The sequence below is a fragment of the Melopsittacus undulatus genome, chromosome 4, assembly GCF_012275295.1.
Source record: "Melopsittacus undulatus isolate bMelUnd1 chromosome 4, bMelUnd1.mat.Z, whole genome shotgun sequence".
Classification (NCBI taxonomy): domain Eukaryota; kingdom Metazoa; phylum Chordata; class Aves; order Psittaciformes; family Psittaculidae; genus Melopsittacus; species Melopsittacus undulatus.
This window is the reverse complement of record NC_047530.1, coordinates 47,069,230-47,092,401: the sequence shown is the minus strand read 5'-3', so window position 1 is coordinate 47,092,401 and position 23,172 is coordinate 47,069,230. Positions and strand designations below refer to the sequence as shown.

Genomic DNA, 23,172 nt, shown 5'->3' with positions numbered 1-23,172 from the left:
AGACTCTATCCTCAACCGCAGTACAGTTATAATCTCAGGATCCTACATATCCTACTGCTACATATAAGAACAGCTTGCTGTTCTTCAATGAAAAGGAATTTAGCCAGTCTTTTCTCCCAGAATTTAAGGACTTGTATTATTCATTTTAAGATTAAATTCTTCCAATCTGATTTGCATTCAGTAAATTGGTAACAAAGCTAGGCCTAAATAGGAAGAAAATGACTGTGACAGATCAATGTAAGTTCATGGATGCTTTCTTAATCATTTTTATGAAGACCTGAATGGTGTATTTTTCTGTACATCTTAAAAAAAAATACTTAGAATCTTTAAAAAGCAATATTCCCCCATTACCTATGAGTTTACTAGAGCAGAAGCTGTTACAGTCTAAACTCAGCGTTGCTTAAACACTAATATGCTTTAAGTCACTACACATTCCGTAAGTGTTTTCTGAGATAAAAACTAACCTAGTTTTGATTATAGGGTGTGGAAAAAAATATTTTCCTCAGAGCAAGATCTTTGTAATTTCTCACTTCCACTCCGGTAATTTGCCACAGTAGACAAAGAAAAGCACTTGGTAGGGACAGCTAATATGTTCACGGCAAAAGATGGTTTCAATTTATCTAAATTCAGAACATGAGGCACACAAGACATTTCAAGCGCACAGCTGAGTTCAGAACTCTAAGGCAGCAAATATAGCTCACTGCATAAAAACAATATCCACTGAGTTATGGATTCTGTCTCTACTAAGGACCTACAATGGATGGCAAGGAGAATAACATCAGAATAGGGCACACATTTATTGATACTCACTCCAATATACACATTTCTCCACTTCCATTGGTAGTTTAGCAAATTCCTAAGCCAGATATTACATCTTCGTGTTTTTATAATACTCAGTGACTCCTACGAACACCTATGCAAACCCTGTCTTTCCAGATTATAGCAACTATGCAAGTTACTATCACTTTCTGCAAGGCCACAGAGAAATCTGGGCACTAGAAGATGAAGTTTTCTAGTCTAAGAAGTCCGTTGGTCTTGAAAGAAAATTCCAAGCAAAAAAGTAGTATTGCATCTGAAGTCCAGAGAGTGAGTTATAGACGCATATGTAGTTTGCAGTGTTGCAATGTATGTGCATATAATAGAGCTTTAATTCCAGTCTTTCTTAACAAAGACTGTATTATATATTTATTGCATAAATTAGTTATATATTACAGCTCTGTAAAGTCATTTTCATGACTATATGTGTCACACTTTTGTCCTGATTGCTTATGGTACCTTCATAAAAACTAGTGACTTAGTAAAGTCAGAATAAGTCAGTATTAAAAGGGCAAGCTCCTGATTCAACACCTTGTGCTCTGACCACTGCAACTCTCCCACTGTAAAATCCAGCCAACAATTCTCCCAAATTCCCTGCATAATTTTACGCTTTTTTAAAGGAAAATAAGGTCACCAAATTTTTTAATTCCTCCATTTTCCCACTTACCTGACATCCTGGGAGGAGGGCTTGGGGGCGAAACAGACATCAAAAAAGTACAGCCTCCACCAAACAAAAGGAAAAAGCCATTCTCCTTGAAAAATGTTGTGTATATTGTGTATAAGGCACCCGTGACAAGACAGGTATAAGGTGCAACTGTAGAAAAATACATTAAACAAGTTACCTCTGTGAGGGATCCACAGGGCACTCCACCATGCAAGACTTCATCCAAACTATGCAGCGTGGTAGATAAAAAGGCTGAAGAGGGATTGACAGACTTCCTCAGTTTCATTTCATAAGCCTACAAGACGAGGGGGGAAAAGGCAAAAGAAAGCAAACACACAAATCAGAATTTTTTTTATGGAAATCATAGAATCACAATCAACTAGGTTGGAAAAGACCTTGAAGATCATCAAGTCCAACCAAATAGCAAACTTCTTGCATTTGCTTTCATCAACCTAGAACGACTTAACACTTGCCAATGAGCAATCTCTTACTATATTCAGCGGTATTCCTCCCTTACCTCACAATCCTTCATGTTTATATCCCATTTATAGGTCACAGAGTAGACATAAAAGTTTATCGTGTCTTCCTCATCACAGTATTAAATAATAAGCCCTTAATAATGATGTGTCAAAGCATTTCTGTGCTTCTATTCAACAAGGCTTCCTTTCAACCTTTTAAAAAATTAAACACTATACATGTCACTAGTGACTAACACAAAACACTACATGAAACCCCAAACCAAGAACTTCCTGGCCAATATTCATTATCAATTTGAAACTACCTGCATTGAAAGAAAGGTTTGCTAAAGATTCCAAGTCTCTGACCAAGCCTGGAGTGATCCCAAAGCCATTCATAATTTTCCACTTTTGTAAGGAAGGCTGGTCAAGAAGACAAGACAGGTATAGAACTGAAAATAGTTGGGACTGGACTAAGATCAGAATTCTAGTTCATAAGTATTATTTTCATTCAGGAGATCAATTTAAACCAGAAAAAGAAGAAATAAAAAAAATGCAATGCTGACCTGGAAACACCAGAACATGAGGTTTCCAAAAGAAACCAGTCTTGCTTACATCTTGCAGACATATGCCAAAACTGATGCCAAAACTGACACATTCTTCAACCACTGAGCATCCTGAACATCAGAAGTTTGACTTGATCTAAATCTTCTTGTTGTAGTTACAGTTAAGAGCTCCCAAAGGTTTCAGATTCCTGTGCCCAATAACAGAGATTCTCAAAGCTCTGTCACAGTGTACTCCCATAGCCTGCCATGACTGACCACTCCAGAACACCTGAGAAATCTCTATGCCCTAGAGAAATGCAGGCATCAGATTTACCCCAGTCTTAAGATAGTCCGCTGGGAATATAGTGTACCATGGATAGGATTCAACAATAGCTAGGTAAATAAGCAAACTATTGAATCCTATATGGTTTAGTCCATACTTGTTGGGCCAGCAAGTGAGCATTTTTACTCAAGCTGATCAGAAAAGCTTCAACTAATTTTACCAGCCAGCTGAGGGACAATAGCTTGTACCTTCCCTTTTTTATAGTTCTTCCCTATGTTATGACAGGTAGCATATTAGAGTAATATTTGAATTTCATTCAGACCTTCTCTGTTCTTCAGTTCTACCAAGGAGAAATAAACTTGAAAAACAGTTTTCAAGACACAGAACATGCCGATACAAAAAACAGTGAATTTTACCTCACTCAAAAGGATCAGAGTTTATGTTCAGGTTCACTTTAAGAGTGAATACTGTACTAATGAAGAAGTATTTGCAACATAGTTCTATAATTATTTTGTTCAATCTCTGACAGGACTTAAACCCCACAGACTGGGGAAAAAAAAAAACAACCCACAGAGCATGGAAACAATATTCTAGTCTACCTTTCCTGCCTGACACAAACTCTAAAATTTTGCCCTGTGATTTCCATATTTAACCCAGAAAATGAGGGTTGAACCAGACTGTCTTTCAGTAAAAAAATAAAGTAAAATTCAACAGTTAAATCACAAGTCCAAGTGAATGAAAAATTACCACATCCTCAGATGATCTTTTAAAATGGCAACTCATGTCAGTTTCTAAGGATTTTCTCATTACTTCTCATTTCAGGGATTTATTTTTTAATTTATCTTCCAGTCACTGGATCCTGTTCAGCTTTTTGTTCAGCTGGACTCTAGAGACATCTAATATAATTATTTTTTCCTACTCAGCATATCATGTGATCAAGTCACCCCTTCACTAACTTCCCCTTATTTATAACTCCTATTATCTATTTTTTTATTCAAAGACATTCTCAAACATTTTTGCTGTATCAGTCATGATGTTAGATCACTCACTCTCACTTGAAGTCCATCTGAAATCCTGTGTTTGCAGAGATTCAATGCACATCCCTTAAAAATAGCCAACATCACGTGTTCTGGAACTAAAGTTCTGTATTTTATGCATGTACACAGTTGATTGTAGCTGGAAGTGTTCAGAAACTGTGCAGATGAGGCCCTCAGAGATACAGCTTAGTGGTGGTCTTAGCAGTCCTGACGTAATCGCTGGACTTGATGATCTTAAAAGTCTTTTCCAACCTAGTTGATTCTATGATTCTATCAGATAGCTCTGTATTAACAGTCCCTGACAACTGCTGTCTGAGAAGCTTCAGTATCTGTCCAGCTTCTTGGCAAAGAAATTTGATTGAATGGTGATGTGTAATTAACTTGCTTTTAATCCATTCAGTGCAAGTCATATTAATTCTGCATATTGCTAACTTTAACGCAGCATGTTTGTGAATTTAAAGTTTTACAAAGTTACTATGCCAAATACACATCGCAAACTTTAACAGGGTTTTTTATTTTTTAAGAAAAAACAAACAGGCTGCATTGACACAGATCAGAACTGTCCATGTGCTCTCTATTCTAAAAAGACCCCATTTCTGACATCTTTTCATTCAAATTCAAAAGAAAAAATCCTGCCCCTACATTGCACCTAACATCTGTTTCCTTCTTGCACTCGACCCAGTTAGGCTACCTGTAGCCTAAAACCACACTAGAGCTCACTTACATGGATGGAAAAAACCCTCAAGTTACCTTCAAGATCATTACACTTCTTGACACCCATTTTATGTCTAAAACCAATTTATCCTGATGTTCTTATTCTCTGCTTGTTTTTTAACAATGCTTTTGTGGTTTGGTTTTTTTGTGGGGTTTTTTTTTGCAGGGTCCAAACCAGAAATAATTTTTAGATGCTGGATTGCAAGAGAGAATGGCATATTGCCCTATTGCACTCAGATTCTGCAAGCCTGAGCAATCTCTTGAGGCTATAAAGCTTAATAAAAGTCACTGCATCAAACTAAAGTGCTTCAGAGATCTATGTTTAAAAATAGAAGTATTATTTTACTGTGCAACTAAACTGAGACATTGCAAACCTCCCATGTAAAAAGATGAGTGAGACTGTTCAGCTTTTTCCCAGAAATTGCATCAAAACCAGATGCAATCAACACACACACACTTACTGTCTGCATTTTGGGAGCACAAGCTCGGCTGACTTTACAAAGAAGCTTCCGTACATCGTAGTAGCTCTGTCCCGTCACTTTCATTAGCTCCAAGAAGGAAAGACGTAAAAAGTCCTGAAAAATAGCAGAACAGATCAGAGATCACAACCTAGAAATCAAGACTGAGGACTAAACTGATGTAATATACAGAACTAGATGGTAAACCCAGGGAATGTATACTGTGCTACGTCACAGTATGCTATATTGCTATACCTCTCCTAACTTTCTCTAGTATCAGTAGGTTAAAATAAATTGTATTTATATTTTAAAGAACACAGAGTCAAAGGATCAAACATTCAAGAGCTGTGTAATAAAATTGCAATAGCACCTTTTTGCCCACAGAAGTCTCTATCTACCTAAAAATAACATTTAAAATACAGTATGCCTTCTAGATCGCAGTCCTAGGCCTAGATCCTGTGATGCACACTATTGAAATATATATGGCCTCTTGGCTCTCTTTAGGTGAGCACATTTGTAACAGCAACTTCAGAACCTGCTGCTGAATTAACCCATAACTAACAGTGTAACTTCACAGCACGTTCACACACTAGGTTATACAGCATACACGTGTTTGTGAAGTGTTCACAAATTAATGTCTTACCCAACACAAGTAGTAGCTGCACACCCCTACTAAAGTAAAGCAACTCTGGGCTCTTCAGAAGTGAAGGTAGTAAGTACATTGAACCTTAAATGTTTTAGTTGGGCATCTATCATTTTAAAGCTGTATTTTTACGAGGCAGCACGCCAGACGGAGTGTGCAATGCCACTATTTTATAGAAAGTATAGCTCCCTGTAAATTAAACCTCAAAAAAAGCAAACAGCACCTGCATGAAAACACACACAGGAATAAAAACCAAACCTGGACAAATAAATAACCAACCCCTCCGAAACCTCTGCCCCACAAGTATAAAATAAGCCTTTTACCTGACAGGTAGTGATCTGATGGCGACTCAGCCTTTCACACAGCTCCTGGGACAACATTGCTCTTCTGAGTTTCTTAGCAGCCATAATATCCAATCTACAAGGCAAATAAAACAAAACTTTGAAAGATGCTTAGAATATGATTATGTGGACAATTACACCCACTCCTGCTAAAGAATAGGAAAGTTGGCGCACTTGCATGTGTGTGTGTATATACGTGTTCATACAAAAACTAATGTGAAACATGTAAGTCTATGTTACATGACATTATCACTCTGAAAGCACTTATGTTAAATTATATCCCCTCATATCTGACCATGTGTGAGATCATGCCAGTGGAGCCAGCAATGTTTACAGGACAGGTGGTTTTGGGACATAAGAAAGCTGGAATTTACTCAGTGGTAAACTGAACAAGAACTCCTCATGCTATACTGCACTGGAAAGAAATAAGGTTCTCTTTGGATGCCTTAACACAAATAATAAACACAGTAAGTACTCAGCCCTACACCATATACTGCTAGAACACAACACTCTGATCTGGTGACCTGGGATTAGTGACAGATGTTAAAAGAACAGGAAGAACCTGCAAAGGAGACAGCAGAAAGACTGAAGGGCTGGAAACATACTTCAGCATGACTCAACATGGTCAAACTAGTCAAACACATATCATTCTATGTGACAATTTATGAAACAAACACAGCTAACAAAGAGTTATTTATTTTAGCCAACAGTGTAAAAGACACCAAAGGCCAAAGCTAAGCATATAACAATGAGAACTACAATGTAAATATTATTTTAAAATGGAACAAAAGTATCACTAATCCAAGGCAGCATGAACTGTGGAACATCCACTCACTCAAAACTGTAGAATCATAGAATGGGTTGGGTTGGAAAGGACCTTAAAATCATCTAGCTCCAACCCCCCTGCCATGGGCAGGGACACCTCACACTAGACCACGTCACCCAAGGTACCACCCAACCTGGCCTTGAACACCACCAGGGTGTTAAATTGTATTTATTGAGAATCCTGCTTAAAGCATACCTGCTTATTTCAGATAAGCCTTAAGGCTTATTTTATGTAGCAGGTAAGATTGCACTGCCATTAGGAATCCTTCTCCCCTTGGCCCTCAGCCATTTGCACTGGTTCCTGTTTTTTCTTATGAATTCCACACTACAGAACAAAACTCCACAGGACAGTATTCAGCTCAGTATGACCTCGAGCACACGCTTTCCTAACCTACATGTATGTTCAAGCATATAAGACTGTTTCACGTGTATTTTTTAGGCAATATTCCTGGTATTTAAGTAGCCCTAAGCTTAGGGGGGAAAAAAAGCCTTTAAATAATGCCAAATCACTACAACTTCTGCAGATGCACAGGCTTCACATCTTTGCAAAATAGAAACTTCATTGTGCCCTCTACAAAACCCTCTTTAGACAGCAGGTAAATCAAAGTTTGGAGAGTTCTGTGCCCTTCAAGTTGCCAGCTGCATTAACAACCTGCACGCTTCCTCGCACATGATGGGGATTCCCGGTTTTGCACATACACCACACACTGCTGTGGCACAGCCTCAGTCAACAGACTGAGGCGATCACAGTGCTCCCCTAGGGGCACTGCCCGTACCTTCGGCGGCCCCGGGACCGGCGGGTAGACAAGGACACCTGTGAGGGGGTAAACTGCACATATATCGGCAAGGACTTACAGCAAGTGCTGCGGGGGAGCTTGGCATTAGCACTTCGCCTGGAAGGAGAAAACACTCTTACGGCCCCAACCCCTGAAGGCGAGCACCGGCGGACCCCGTCTCACGGCGCAGCCCTGGAAGCTCAGGCGCTCGCGTGCCCCATGGCTGCGGGACCCGGAGGTGCCAGCACAGCTGGCACTGGCGCCCGGCCCCGGCAGGGCCGCAGACACCTGGAGTCCCTCTCCCACCGCAGCTGCGGGATCTCCGCGGGCCGGGTCGGGTCCGAGGCGGGAGGAGCACCGGGTACCTCAGAGCTTTCAAACCTTCCCGGCGGCGCGCGCGGGGGGGCGGTGCCCTGCGCAAGGCCCTCACTCGCGATTGGCTGCTCTTCCCGCCAGTCCCACGAGTGCCGGCGGGGCGCAGGGCATGCTGGGAGCAGTGCGTCCCGGGCTCGGGAGGGCGGGAGCGGGAGGTTCCCATACACACCTGCGCCTGTAGTGAGTGCTGTGTGCGCTGTACACCAGAGTTCTACACGTAAAGCACCTACCAAAGTCTCCTGCATGGACAGTGGTATGCATACGTTCATTTATAGTAGAGCATTGGAATGCTGAGTCTTCGAGTTGAGGGCTTACAGACATCAGGTCTGCCGTCAGGTGAGGGAGAAATGCCTTCTGACTGAAGAAGTGATCACCCTGTAGTGTGAATGTGACAGAGCACCAGTCAACAAACATGACTGACATGACTTTACTAATGTCTGCAGGATGAGTTTTCCAAGTCGCTCTACCTTATACTAGAAAGCACCAAGTACTGTATGTATGTTGTCTGCATAATCTTTACAGTTCCAGAAATAAACCTAACTGAAGGAAAAAATGGACCAGTGTTAGCTGGGACGTTTACTGAAGGCCCGTGCATTAACAACCACACGGCTGTAGCTTTGTACTGAAAAAGAAAGGCTCACACTGAACCTGTGACATACAGAACACGTCAGCTGCTTTTCCAAATGTAGCAAGGAGCTATCATGAAATGCCAAACAACAGTAGTATCAAAAAGGCTCAGTGGAATCAGTGTTTCCTTCATACGCTGAAGTGAGGGAGCTTACATGCCCAAAGGAGTACAGAGGGTTTAAGAAGCTGCAGAAGGAGTAAGCAGCCCACACGAAAGCAACTCGGAGCTTTACTGGATAGCCGGCTGAACGGGGAGAGATGACATGGAGAAAGAGCTCCTCCTAGTGTAGTTGGCCTTTAAAAGTTCACTTGAAAACACGGAAATCACAACCGAGAAAAGCTGTCTAAGGGAAGTAAAGGATGTCTCTTGCTATGGGTTAGTTTCAGTGGAAACAAGAGGGCATGACCATAGTATAACTCTGTCACAGACCAATACTTCCTGCTTGCTAGATGGGTAGCAGTAGCCCTACCTTCCTACCAGAATTGCAGGAAAAAGTAACATTGCTGTGCTTTTGTCCCCCCCACAAATGAGCAGGGCTTCCCCTTCACCTCCAAGCCAAGAGGCTTCCTCCCCATCTTCTACAGAAACAGAATGCCTGTATTAAACCAGAGAACTGTTTTGGGAGTTTGTTGAGCGAGGAAAGCAAATCTTACCTACCAAGTTGTGCAGAAGATTTGAGACCAAAACCAGTATTCCCTGGTGCCTCTCCTGCAAGATCTATACACATTCTCAGTGGAGTCATGACTGTTCCGCTCTCTACTTCTCAGATACACAGATATGCCTTTAAACCTACTGACAAATAATCATACACCATCTTCTCTATGTAACTTGAGAAAGTTACTGTTATATATCCAGAGGATAATCAGGGGAGTGTTCACATTTGCTTAGGCACTTCACTGTTCGCAAGCAGCAACAGAAGGCAGCTCCACAGCTTCTGTATGTTTGCCGAGGACAGTAATCACTAGAGAATCAGGGCTCTCTGCAAACAGCTCTGCTCTGTGACCTCGGTCAAGCCCTGTAATGATAAGGTATCTGCTTTCCTCCTCAGTTTTGGTTTTACCTATTTAGACTGTAAAAAAGTAGTACTGGCCCAATAGTCAGACATGATGCAGCAGAGAGCTGCTCTGGTCTAAGCTTTTAGCTGCCCCTGGAACTTTAAATAAAAAGAGATTAATAAAGCTAAGAGATGATTATAAGAACTGAGCTTCACCACATTAATTTAAGAAGGTCCTTTAAACCAGTAACACTGGAGCAAGACTTACAGAAAGGCAAAGCGTAACAGCAACAAAGTCTCACAAAGACTCACAGAAGGAGAGTGCTCTCACATCAGACACACCAATTAGAATAAAAAGGGGAATGGTGATTAGCTTCCTAAGGGGCAAGCTGAAAGGGACAGTCTAATTTGAAGGGCACAGAATGAAACTTATCAGTTCTGATCCAAATAAATATTCAGCAGTTAAGTAATTCTGCAAGCCTCCAGAACTGAAAAGATAATGGCAATTTTTTTCCATTCTGGAACAGAATCCACAGAAAAGTTTCTTCCTCAAACCCAAGACAGCCTTTTGTGAGCATATTTAGATAATAGTTTTGCATTCCGGAACATTTCAGATCATTCACTTAATTACTAAAACAGCATTAGCTCACTGATACTGACTGCAGTCCTTGGGTTTATTACTATTTACCAACCATTAATTCTTGCCTTAAAATTAGCAGTGTTACCCACCCCCTGTGAAAGGAAAATGTCTCCCCAAAAGAGTTTAATCTATGAGAACACAGCAACAACTCTGACTCACAAGTGTAATTCAGATATTCAGAGCAATTCCCCACTTTCTGCTTGCTGACTAATGTCTGATTAGTCAAATATATTCTTACTCCATTGGGTTATCTATTTGATCCCTACCACATTCTTAAAATCCCACAACCAAACACTCATGTGCTTCCAAGACTAGAAAGCAATTATAGATCAGCCCATGCTTTCCTGGGATTAGGGTCCCAATGGTTCCTCAATAACGGCACACAAACAAAACCTCCAATGAATTATTCTCTCTGTTGCTGTCTCCCCAAAGGAGATGCAGATTTACTTCCAACCCTTTGAGGTTCCTGCATCTCAAAAAAAAATGCAAATTCAACGATCTCACAGGGAGAACTGCACCCTGGTTAAAAATGCATTATTTTCCACACTGCTCATACCAGCACAGTTTTAGCAAAACTACTTCACTTGAGACTTTCTCAGCTGCATCTGCTCCAGGGCTGGGCAGAGGGAAGGGAAACCATTTTTCTGTGTTTTTACAAGCTGCTCAGCACAACCTCACTGTTATTATTGGCTGTAATAAACAGATCAAGAAAAACAGACCTGTGAAAAATTAGCTCATCTTCTCATTCTGACTGATTCTCCCCTCCCTCAATCCTCTGGACTGTCTGTGGATCAGATAAATGGTTCTCCCCAGGCAATTAACCTTTTTCCTCCGGCTCAGGAAGGATTAAGCCAAATTATAATGAATCCTCCTCAGGTATTACTGAGGACCTGTGTAACCACACACATTTACAACCAGGAAAAAGCAGCTTTTTTCTCAGGACAGACAGAAGGCATTTCTCCATTTTCTACCCCTCCACATGCTCCACTGGGTATTCAGAATTACCCATCACCCCCAAAACCATTTCAGAAATGTTCAGCAGCAGTGTAGAGTTTTTGAAAGAGAGCATCTGGACCTCCTACCCTTTTTACAGAAAAGCAGACTAGCCACCTTCACTGCTATTACAGGCAGGGCAGACCCACCTGCGTATTACAGCTTTGGCAAATTCAGCTGTATTTGCTTTCTGCCCAAACTACAGCAAACAAAATGAGAGACCTCAGGGATTATTCCACTTTTAGCCTGCACTCATCTAAGCAGATTACCTTCCAAGATCAGCTTCCTACTTCATTTAGCTTTTTCTGGTTAAAGGAACAGCAGGAATCATTCGAGTCTTTGGCCTTGTCATGTTTCCATGTTAAGTTTCTGTTAGACAAGAAGGCCATAAACTGATAGAATGGCAGCATAATAATCGATGTGGAGTTGCTGGTACCAGAGGAGATCTTTACCCATATCTGCTAAACCAAATTTACCCTACATAAAACCCCCCTCACCTCCTCCTGCTTTTCACCTGTGCCCTACCAGCACCCCTTCTTTACTGCCTTGTCTTGTTTACTGAGGTGTTGGGGTTGGCCCAGTAGTGATGTCTGCAATCGCAAGATCTTGCCACTCCTGCCACAGATTTTCCTGCAGCTTTCCCTGGGATGCTGAGGTAAACCAAGAAATGACAAATATCAGAGCAGTAGGCTTTTAGTAGCATTGCACAAAAGCAGATAGTATCTAACTGAAGTGATCTTTAGGTATTCGCTGCAGCTTTTTGTTGCTAAAGCATGGAAAAACTACCATATACCCTGTTACTCAGAAACTTGAGCTATATTTAGACTTCGGTCCTGTGAAACACATCTGTTTAAAACAAATAAAACTCAGTAGTTCAGTGGTTCCCCTTTGATCAGCTTGGTTCTCTGGGGACGTGTGCATCCAGCATGTCACCCTGTGATCCGTCACAGCAGCCAGCCTCTATTGAGAAGCCACAATTAGACTAGAAAATTCCAAGCACCTCACAGCAACCAGCAGAGAAAGTGCATTGTGTACCCCTTGTCATCACACACAGTCAGACACCATGAAATTAGTACTGATGGTGTCTAGGTTTAGCAGTCATGGTAGGACATCTGTTGCTTTCAGGTACAGCCCTCGCTCCATCTGCAGCGTTCTTCAGTGGAGAAAAGAGACAATGGAAGCTGTTGGACTTTACTGGGAGAGGAACGTTTTTGCTTGGACAACACCAGCAGAGAACAGTAGATCCCAGACCCACTGTACAGTTGCAAGAAATGGGGGTGCCCCTGGAAAAAAGACTCATTCAGGTACAATGTCACAAAAACCCTATAAACCCTGACGTGAATATTTTTGTTCATCTCCCCACCTGAGGAGGCATGTTCCAAATCAGTAAAACTGACTGGTTTTTTTGAAAAGAAGTCTTCACTTTATTACGTTACAGATTCATGGCTCTGATAACCCAGCAACTGAACTGAGCCCAATAGCTCTCATTTCAAACAACAAACACATAAACCAGCAAACAAACAAAGCCTGGAACATTTCATTCCATGAATCGTTTCAGTCTGGAGCCTTTGGCTCTTGCATGCTTTTCATTCTACTTCTTTTTAAAGCAGTGAATGAGATCCCTATGGCTGGGACTACAAAGGAAACTTGCCTCAGATGTCCTTACCATCCTCCCCAGAAGACAGTTGCTGAACTGGTTCCAAAGGTGGCTGAGTGGCATGAAAGGGAGAAAAAAACACCAAACCTGGGCAGAGAAAGCAGAGGATGGTCTCCACTCATGCACTGTTTGTGCCTTGCAGTTTTCTGCCTGGCCATGAAAGAATGAGACATCTTCATGCCCTGCAAGCGAATGTTACTCACTCTCACACACCACCTACAACGAACTTCACAGACTCAAACAAAATCAAACCAGAGACCCAGAATCCCATGTGTTAGTAGTGTTGGCAAACAGATGCAAAAAATCTTAGTGTATAATTATAGAAGAATTTACCCAGAGAGGAAAGAAGACATCAAGTTAATTCCATGGTGATTATTTTTTACCTTGAAGCACAGTGCTGCTTTCCTATTTTACTGGGATGAGCACACATCAATAACATATTCAAATATTGCCCCAGAACTTCTCTACCACAAACTCAATTATTATAGAGAGTATTCATGCAAGCATATTTGCCATTCACTGTTTGGGCATGATGCCATAGCTATGATCACATTATCCTCATTGACTGCCCATGACAAATAGATTTTACAGAGTCATAGCTACTTTTTAAATCATCACAGAAAATTATAATCAATGAACTAAGCAGCAAATTAAGCCTGTGCTTAATTGAAGTAAAATAGGACATTTGTACAGTGAGAAGCTGAATGCATGATTAGCTGTTTAGCTGAAGCAGGGTGCTATTGATTGTCTGATAACCAAACTTTTATTTCAGTGGTCTTTAGCATATAGGTTTGTAAATCTTCAACAAGCATCACAGTTCAATCCAATCCAATTCAAACCAGTCACTGAATGCATATTTTCCCAAACCTCAGGAGTTTTCACACTCAAGAGTCATGAAACGAGCCACTGTCAGCTTTGAAAAATAAAGTGCACCATAAAGAAAGGTGCCTCTGAGCTGACAGAAGATAAAACCATTCTGCATACACCACTGACTTTCACCATAGGTATGCTGTCATGGCATCAGAGGGGAAAGGTGTTTCCTGGGCTCTGTGACTCCACTCCCTTACTGTAACAAAATCTTAATTCAACCAGCTCACATTCAGCTTTCACTGGGAGCTGCATGTATCCGTCACCTCTCAGCAGGGTCTTACCAACTCATATACGCAGGCCAAATGGTTTTTAAAAGCCTCTGATTTGAGCTGGTTTGATTTTAGGGCTTACAACTTGAAACACTTTTAGCCCCAGGGGGTGCACAGCTGCCATACTTTTAACAGGAGCCATCTGAAAAAAATCAGGATAGAGATGACCCAGACTGGTAAAACTTGAGTCAATCTAAATCTCTGGTCACTTTCAAATATCTGGGCTTGAATGATAAGATCAGGAATTTAGACCAAGTCATTGGGGCTGGGAAGTGGGCAGATGAGGTTGAGATTCGTTTGTCTTAACTGTCAATGTTGTTTTTAAAACAAATACTCTTTCAATATACCACCTGAATTCCTTCTTACATTGATGAGGATCCACAATGAGGTCAGTGAAATTAATAAAGTTACACAAAGCAAGACTAACAAAATAATCAGGGTTTTGGGTATTAAAAATACAGATCATAAACACACAGGTTTGGCTCTTTCTTTTTCTCTGCCTTTAATCTGACAGAGAAAAAAAAAGAAACTGAGAGTATGAATGAATGTCAGATGTGAAGAAAATCTTTGAGCTTTCAGTTTCCTATTATAAACCAGAATAGTAAAAAAGCAGCAGAGGTCAGGAATGAGATACAGTGAAAAAAAAAAGGCAGTGTGCACACTCTTTATTCTAGGGATAATGGTCTCAATCTGCTGTGTTTGAAAAGCGACGCTGGGAGAGAAAAGCCAGAAATAGCAGAAGGTTTTACAGGGCAAGGGAGGGACACTGTTATTTGTACTAGATCTACATACGGTTCAGTTTGAGGTTTTGTAGGTGAAATTCTGAGAGCCTGGGCATCTGCACCCTATGCCACAGTCTCTTACCTAGACCACAGAGCGAGGGCACATGCCCTGCTTTGTCATCTCGGAGGAGACAGAAGATAAAGAACAATTCTGGAGCCACCCAGGAAGGCAAGACCTCTGTCTCCATCCCAGAGAGCCCGAGAAGGGCAGATGTTTGGTTTCTGTTGGATTAAGCTTTTGGCTGGAGATTAAGCTTTGTTGTGGGTTAGCTGCTGATCTTAGCTGGATAGCTTTCCTTTGTATCTGCCAAAATGCCTAGAGTAACACATGGGCTCTTTTCATGCAGTCTGTCAACAACCAAAGTCAACACATAACATCAAAACTACATATTTGAAAAGAAATGGAAAAAATAGCTTGGGATGGGCATGAATTCCCTCAGTCTCTCCTTCCCACTGCTAACTATCCTTACTTACCAGTGCCTCAGTTTCTCCTTCAGCCTGTTCAAAACATGGAGAAAAAAGGAAATTGCTGCCACCACTGCAGCCACAAAACTGTGGATATTGAAGGAAACCAAGAAGAGCAACACTTTGTTCATAAACACCAAGGCCAGAGGACTGATGAGTAAAATGAAATTTATTGTCATGTTGCTTCTGAATAGCTGTGCTCCAGGTATACCCCTCAGAAACTAATTTACTCCTAAACCCAAACAGGTTAGATATGGATCCAAACATCATGGCCAAGTATGGTGCTTCTATCTGATTTGCTGACTGGGGAAGCTTGGAGAATTATGACAGACTCCCCTGTTCCTCTAGGAGATACGACAGGGATGTCCTCACCCCCAGTCCTCCAAGGCTGCCTACTGCAGTGATGCTGATCCCTAGCAAGAGGGTGGGCTAGGTGCCAGGAAAGCACATTCTGACAGGCATTCTGAACCATCCTTTGTCCATTGTCAATTCTACTACATCTCCTGCAAGGGGACAAAAGCACATGGCAGCCGTTTGCAGGGCAAAGAGAGAAATCAGGGCTATTTGTGATGTTCATTTAAGGGCTCTTTAATATGTATTCAGCCTCTCTTGTGGTCACTGTTTTATCCAACCATAGTTTCAACATTCCACAGCAGAAATGCTTCCTGACATTTACCATTTCTGGCACCATTAAACTCCATGCCTGACAGTGGGCGAACATGATGGGTCAGTTCATATTTGAAGGCCAGCCACACTGCAGAGATGAACTGATGCCCCATGTGGCTCTACAGGCTTTGGAGGGTACCTGCTAAGACCATTTCCTCTCCCTTGTGTGGATTGTAGCACTTGAGGTAAATCCTTATTTCCTTGGTTAAATTTTGCTCGTCCCTTAGGAAAACTTTCATGGAAATTCAAAGCAGCTTTGTGTGATGTAGAATTTAGTAATAAGTGAATTGTGTGTTCCCCTTGGTTCTCATCCAGTGCCGTTACTTATTTCAGCATCCAGTGTATCACTGTGGCTCTGAGCTGGCACCCTGGAGTGCTTGTGTCTGTACTTGAATTTTACTGATAGCTATTGATATTTTCAGGGCTGGGTTTGAGAGGTGCTGATGTCAAGGTTTGGATTCCTAAATCTTGTGGAACTGGAAAGTCCCATTCTAGGTGTGCTTGCTTAGCCTTAACCCTTCAATATATAAAGCAGATAAATCAATGGTTGTGCATGATCAGGAGTAGGAGGATGCAGCTTCTTTGTAAAACCTCACTAAAACTTAGATCATCTCTGCCTTGCCGGTGTGTACAGCGGGGACCCTGTGAGAGCCTTCCTTGCATTTTTGGACATAACTGTCTCCCTTGCAAGGTCTTCTGTCCTGGCCAGTTGATGATTGCCTTGGCCAAGCTGTCTGCATTTCAAAAACATCATACTGTTACAGAGTGCCCGTTTCTGCCTGCCTTTACAGAGGCAGACAGTTTTCCCCACCATGAATAACCTTCTTACAGCCCAATGAGTAAGTGCTGCTCCTCTGCTCAGGCTCAGCCCTGATACTCAGGCTACAGGGTGTTGCAGCACTGGGGGCTATTTGATCTACTGCTATTATTATAATAAAAGCTATCCCTGACAGGGCCCTAGGTAAAATCTCTCTTGGGAGCAGCATTTCCTGCTGACTCTATACAGAAGGCTTGGCAGAACGCCCTGTGCTTTACAGATACACTTTGCTGGAAACAGAAAAATCCTCCTGCAAGGCCGCAGAGCCAGCCCCCTACAGCCCTTGACCCTGAATATGCAATCTCCCTGGAGACCTGATGTACACTAAGAAATATAATCTTGAAGCATCTGCTGTCTGCACTGTGTTAAAAATATGACTGGGATGCAACTGTCAGATCTCCATCTCACTCATTGCAGAATCCTTTATAAGGCAATAAAAAACCCCAGCCCAATCTGAAAGTAGCTCTTGCACACAAAAGGATCTCTCTATTGCTTTAAGGATGGTTATTTTACCATGGCTGCAGCCAGAGAGGGTTTTGTGGCATCCAACAGACATTTCACCTGCTTTTGTGTTCTGAGAAAGTAACAGCATACAGCAGATGGGAAACAGAGCCAGGTTTCAGGAGGTCACTGGAACGTCATCACATGCAAACCTTTTGCCCGCTGGGACCTGCGCAGCACATGAGCTGTGCTGGGGAAGCCGGAAAGAGCTTCCCTGCTCCAATGGAGCGTTGGCAAAGAGGCCTGGGAGGGCTGTCCTCGCACATGGATTATCCTGACAGATCAGCTTTCCCACTGGAGTGGAAGAGAAGGAGAGGTGTCTGTTATCACAAGGCACAGGGAAGAGGGGTCTGCTGCTTTTTGAACTTCTTTATGCATATTTTTAGCCAGTTGAAGGATTTAGTCTCTGCTCTGAAGACATAGGTGTTGGGAGCAGCAAGAAGTGAGACCAAATGCAGAACTATCAAAGCAGGAGCACTGATGCGGATTGTCAGCGATGCTCTGATCTGCTGTTATTTCAGTTATCTGCATTTTTTTACAACACTGCAAGCTCACCTCCTTGACATCTGTCCTGCCCTTGCTCTTGGTCCCCCTTCCTCCACTTCTCCCTTTAATGCTGGTGTCCTCATTTCCCCTTCTGTACATATGACCCTTTCACTATGCAGGGATTAGTACCTCACTCATAAATATGTGAAACAGATACGCAGATGATTTAATTTGCTGGGGTTTTTAGGACCAGCAAGAGAGACTGGCATGGGGAGAAGGGTATATTCTAGCAGTTCAGCTGAAGAAAACATCCTGTGTACAGGATGAGTAATAGGAAACAAGCATGTGGGACACCAGAACCAAACTGGCAGGGAGACCTCAGGGCATGAGGACAAAGTGGTAAGACATAAAAGCCAGGCAAATAAGGAAGAGCAGCAGAAAAGGTCAGAGATGTTTCTGCCTCCCCTATTATGTGTCTACCAGAGAGAACAGACAAGTGGGGAATATGAGAAGCAAAAAGGGAGCAGAAATATGCTCTGGATATGGGCGTTTTGAGTTGCTGGTAACTCATTTGGGAAGAGGTTCCAGAGGAGACAAGAAAAATGTGGGTGTAGGGATACGGTGGTGAGCTAGGAGGGAGGCAGAGGTTCTGAGATGTGAACTGGAGAGAACAGTGAAAGCTGTGTAACTGGATGGGGACACCCAGATAGGGCACACAGCTGAGCTGAGCAGAGATTGCCGTGGAGGAGGAGAGACAACAGAGAGGCTATGAGAAGGTGACAATGAAGATCTGGAAATGACAGTGCCGTGGAGTGCAAAACCAAGGAAAAGTTGGCAAGTGGCAAGGATTAAGTCATTGGATCCAAATCAGGAAATTGAGATGAACACCAAAGCCCTAACAGACAGTAAGACCTTTCCAGAAGGCAGTTGGTGAGGCAGAGGAAGGACAGGATTGGGGCAATGAAAGATGAAGCAGAGAAATAGCGTTTAATGGCCCATACATGGCAGCAGTGAAGGACAGGTTTCTGCTTGCTTTACAGGCAGATAGAAGGTCATGGAAACTTAAACAGCAGAGGTTTAGACTTGATATAAGGAAGAAATTCTTTACTGTTATGGTGGTGAGGTACTGGAATGGGTTGCCCAGGGAGGTTGTGAATGCTCCATCCCTGGCAGTGTTCAAGACCAGGTTGGATGAAGCCTTGGGTGATATGGTTTAGTGTGAGGTGTCCCTGCCCATGGCAGGGGGGTTGGAACTAGATGATCTTGAGGTCCTTTCCAATCCTAACTATTCTATGATTCTATGACAGACTTGCTGCGACACACTGTAGTGGCAACAGCGCTTTCACCATCAGTGTCATGCTTGGTGCATGCCTAGCTCTCGCCCAGACAACAGTGGCCAGGGTAACTGTAGCTTATGCTGGTGTTTGGAGATGCTCATGCTGCTTTCAGCAGTCACACAGCACAAAGCCCTGCCATAAGCATGCTATGGTGACCATGCTGTGCTCACTGCAAGATCAAAAAGCAACTGTGCCTTGTCATCACATTTATCAACCAAAATACAATTGCCACGCTAACTCCAGCCAGCCCTGCTGAGGAGCCAGATGACTGTACAGTGCTGTTAAAAATCTATTTTGCTAGAACATCCCAGCACCTGCCTAATGTGGACACTGTGTGTCATCTGCAAGAGTCCAACAAAAGAGGCTTATTGTGTGCCATCAGCTCTGCCCCCCTCCACTGGCACCACTGGCACATTCAGGTCATCAGCAGGGATTTGCCTTCCAGTGTGACACTGGGGGATAAGGCTGGATGGAAAGGGGCAACAGAGATACCTTGTGGATATTTTGGCCAAGTTGTCCCATTAGTGGAAGAGGGCTGGGGTGTTTCATCCTTAAAAACTTCAACAGCCTTTATTTAATGCTTACTATGAGATCATAGCCCTTACAGATCCTGTTGGGGAGAGGCTCACATCAATGCTACAAAAAAAAAAGACAAGTCCTGGCCTGGAGAATTTGCAACATGACTGAGATTAGAGATGGAAGATAGACACTAATGGCCAACAGATGGAGCAGCATCAGAACAGAAGGACACCTGGGATCAGCACAGCAGCCTGGGTTGGAGGGAGCAGTTTTGGTTGATGCCTTAGCTGGGGAAGAGTGGATTGGTCTGACTCAGGCTGGGCCCACACTGCTGTCATTAGCAGTAACAAAATGCACACAGAGGGGAAGACAAACACTAGCAAAGACATCAGAAGGTCCCCAGGGTGAAAACTCCCATGTTTTATTGAAGATGGAGCAGGAAAGTATGGCCTTAGACATTAATCTGATGTTAAAACCTTATGTAAAACATGTTTGAAAACGATGGACCTAACCCCACTCTGTGAGCTGAGCGCTCCTCAGTAAGAGGCTTTAACCCCCTCTCAGATCAAACAGGCCTTCCTGTGTACCAAAGCAAGCAGACACACAGCTTGCAAGGTCAAGAGCAGTCAGTTCAGATCTTGACCTGCTTCATGTGTATGCAGAGCTTTGTTTTGGATCTTCTCTGGATTACATATGCTCAGGAAAGTGGCAGTGAGTGGGCCCGGACTGCTGTTGGCAGCTCAGCTGGTGGTGGCTCTTCTTTGCCAAGCAGAAGTTAGGATGCAGTCAGTGGTGCAGCATGGAGGCCATCTGCTATGATTATGGATCTAAATATGCACACTCACAATGTGTATATGCATTTATATGAAGGATCAGTTGAAATTATGTATTATTCCACATACGCTGAAACTCAAAGACTGACCAGAAGCTTTTTGTTGATCTTAGCCCTGAAAGCCTATTATGTGCCATTGTGAGGGTGTTACAGCAGAGGCACTGAACAACAATTGTGAATGTGCTGCTATACTTGTGCTTGAAGGCAAGCATGTCAAACATTTTCTGCCTTCCAAAGCATTGACAACTGCAGCTGTTGTGGGCCTTAATGGAAACTACAGCCCATCAGCTATCAGTACATTTGGTTCGATTGATAAAGGTGGGGTGCAGACAGGAGACTTAGGGTATCTATGACAGCAGCATGGACTTGCAGTGGAGGTAAGGCACAGAAAGGGACAGGTTACAAAAGGAACTGATGGAGAAATGGGAGCAATAGGAAGAGCTGTGGTGTCAGATGAGTGGTCTGACAATAGAAACAGCAATATAGATAAGCTCTGTAGTAACTGCAACAACATGAGCTGATAGAGCAGATGGTCACCTCAGTTTAGCCTCTATCATGGCTTGTTGCCCCTAGCAGTATCTACCCAAAAGTATTCTACTGATGGAGATGGGATTATATAGCAAATAGAGGGATATCAGTCTTATTCTGCACAAGATAAAACCATGTTGCCTATCAGCTCTGACAGTCCCTTCATGTGCCGGCTTTGACTTGGGCAGACAAAGTGATGTGATGGTATCCAAAACCATTTCTGGGATAGATTCAGATGGTGGAAACCAGGTAGCACTTTCCCAGGTCCTCAACTTTCTTGGAACTTTATTAACTCACTCCTCCAATCTGGAAAGTTGGTGAATGGGTAAAATGTTAAACTCCCTTTCCCAGTTCTGAAATGACCTTCTGGGAGCTGCCAGGGCATTTTCATCAGCTCCTGATCAATGCTATTTGGGGCTAATTCTGACCTACTTCAAGGCCTGAAAATTATTTCACTAGTTTGTGAAAAGCACTTAGGGATCCTTCAGTGAAAACTGTAAAGGGAAGGCAAACACTGTTACTTGCATCCCCAAAATGCTAGGTATAGAACCATACTGAAGCAGCTATGCAGATACATTGCAAAGGGGATTAACCACAAAGGAAAAATTTCTGCACTGGAAAGCATCCCATATTTGAAAGGCCAGAGATTTACAGTACTATGCATATCTCAGCTCACATATTTAATAAATATTGTCTCAACTGCAAATGTTTATTTATTTTTATTAAAGAGCAAATTGCTTCTATTTCCTTCTTCTTCATTATAGTGTCAAAGGACAGCATGCCACATAACAGTGTAAACAAACAGCATGAAAAAACCCACCAGATACTTAGGGGTCTTTAGCTCCTAAACTGACTAAAGCATAAATACAAACTGAGTGTTTGGGATTACCATTTAAAACTTGCTATTTTCTGAGATACTGTGAGGCCATTACAAAAGGAGAGGTGAGCTGCCCGGACTCCCATGTAAGGTGCCCAGGAAATGGTCTGCTTCCCTTAGAACAGAAAACCTGCCAGTTTGTTTAGACCTACGAGAAGTCCCAAATACAGAGAACATGGAAAAGCTGCTTCCAACCTGTCCAGCTTTTGAAGATTTGTGAATGTAGATGTCACCACCAGTCCTCTCTCTGCCACCATCAGGACTTGTGTTGCCCCCTGCACTCATCACAGCCCTTGCATGGTGGAAGCTCATCCTGGCTATGCACTGGAGCTGCACAGACTCCACGTGCAGTGCAGTCTGCAGTTGTGTGATGGCAGGGACCTGCTCCAAGGCTGTGACAAGTCACCTTCCACATTTGGTCTTTAGAGTCTCAGTTAAGTAGCTAAAACTTTAAATTAGATGTTCTCAAGTAAAATTATAAGTAGTGATGAAGCTTATATGGGATCTCAGTCTTCTCCCTCTTAAGCATGACAAACATTTTCCACTGGAACTCAGGGAATTAAGAATACATTTTAGAATGCAAAATGCATTCCTGAATAGCTGTTTGTACTGTTCAGGTCCTGAAGTGGTATAGCCACATGGCAGCATGTTCTGTGGGACAAGGTATTCTGCTTCTCAGCATGATTAACTTAGCAGGATGGCACATAGAACTGTATGGCTTTTAGTACCTATAGTGCTTAATAAGCACTAGCTTGCATAACTCTAGGTGTATTTTTCCGCTAAGATGTAGTCAGGAATCTCCTACAAGAAAAGAGGGCTAGAGATTTTAAACATCCCTTCCACTTCAGAGTAAGTTTAGGCATCATACTTTGGGGTAAGCAGACAACTTTTGTATTGCTGCAGGTAGTAAAGACCCCGGTAGAAAAACATAGCTTTGTATTCTAAGTTGTGCCTTTGGACACAAACTAACCAGTACATCCCCAGCCCTCACTAGCACTTCTCTCAAGACAGCACGTTTTCCCTTGGCATCTGTGCAAGCTGCCCAGGGACCAAAAGCAGAGCAGGGGTACTGTGGGCACCTCCTGCTTCTGTACCCTCCCTCTTGTTCACAAAGCAGTAAACCAAGTTGCAAACCCTTGATGGAGCAAACCCCTGCCATCCTAGAAGAAATAAGCTGTTCTACTTGGTACAAATTCATAGTCATGCCTGTGGATGACTCGCTGGTAATAAGCCTGAAGCCCAGATCCTTACCAGCCCTTAAAATAAAAGTTCACCTGCCCAAGTGTAGACTGACCTTGTCAGCCTAAAACCTTGAGTGGTGCTGAGGTCCCTGGGCAGCAGCAGAGCTTGTCCATTCACTGGGGTGGGAGGTGGAAGGA

The 23,172-nt window shown here is 42.7% G+C and overlaps 1 protein-coding gene across 6 annotated transcripts in view; it reads right to left on the bottom strand.

The window, feature by feature from the left end:
* RAD51B (RAD51 paralog B) overlaps positions 1-23,172 on the bottom strand; it is a 466,503-nt gene that overhangs the window by 419,236 nt on the left and 24,095 nt on the right. For 5 of the 6 annotated variants that reach the window (XR_004080583.2, XR_004080585.2, XR_004080586.2 and 2 more), the window contains exons 1-4: positions 7,637-7,892; positions 5,939-6,032; positions 4,976-5,089; positions 1,659-1,775 (exon numbers count right to left, since the gene is read on the bottom strand). Coding sequence is in view for 1 of the 6 variants with exons in the window: in XM_031049033.2 (XP_030904893.1) it covers positions 1,659-1,775; positions 4,976-5,089; positions 5,939-6,022 (315 nt within the window). In the remaining 5 variants the exon portion in view is untranslated. Of the gene's footprint in view, positions 1-1,658; positions 1,776-4,975; positions 5,090-5,938; positions 6,033-7,636; positions 7,893-23,172 lie in introns of those variants that run through there. The other variant, XR_004080584.2, reaches the window with a different exon arrangement.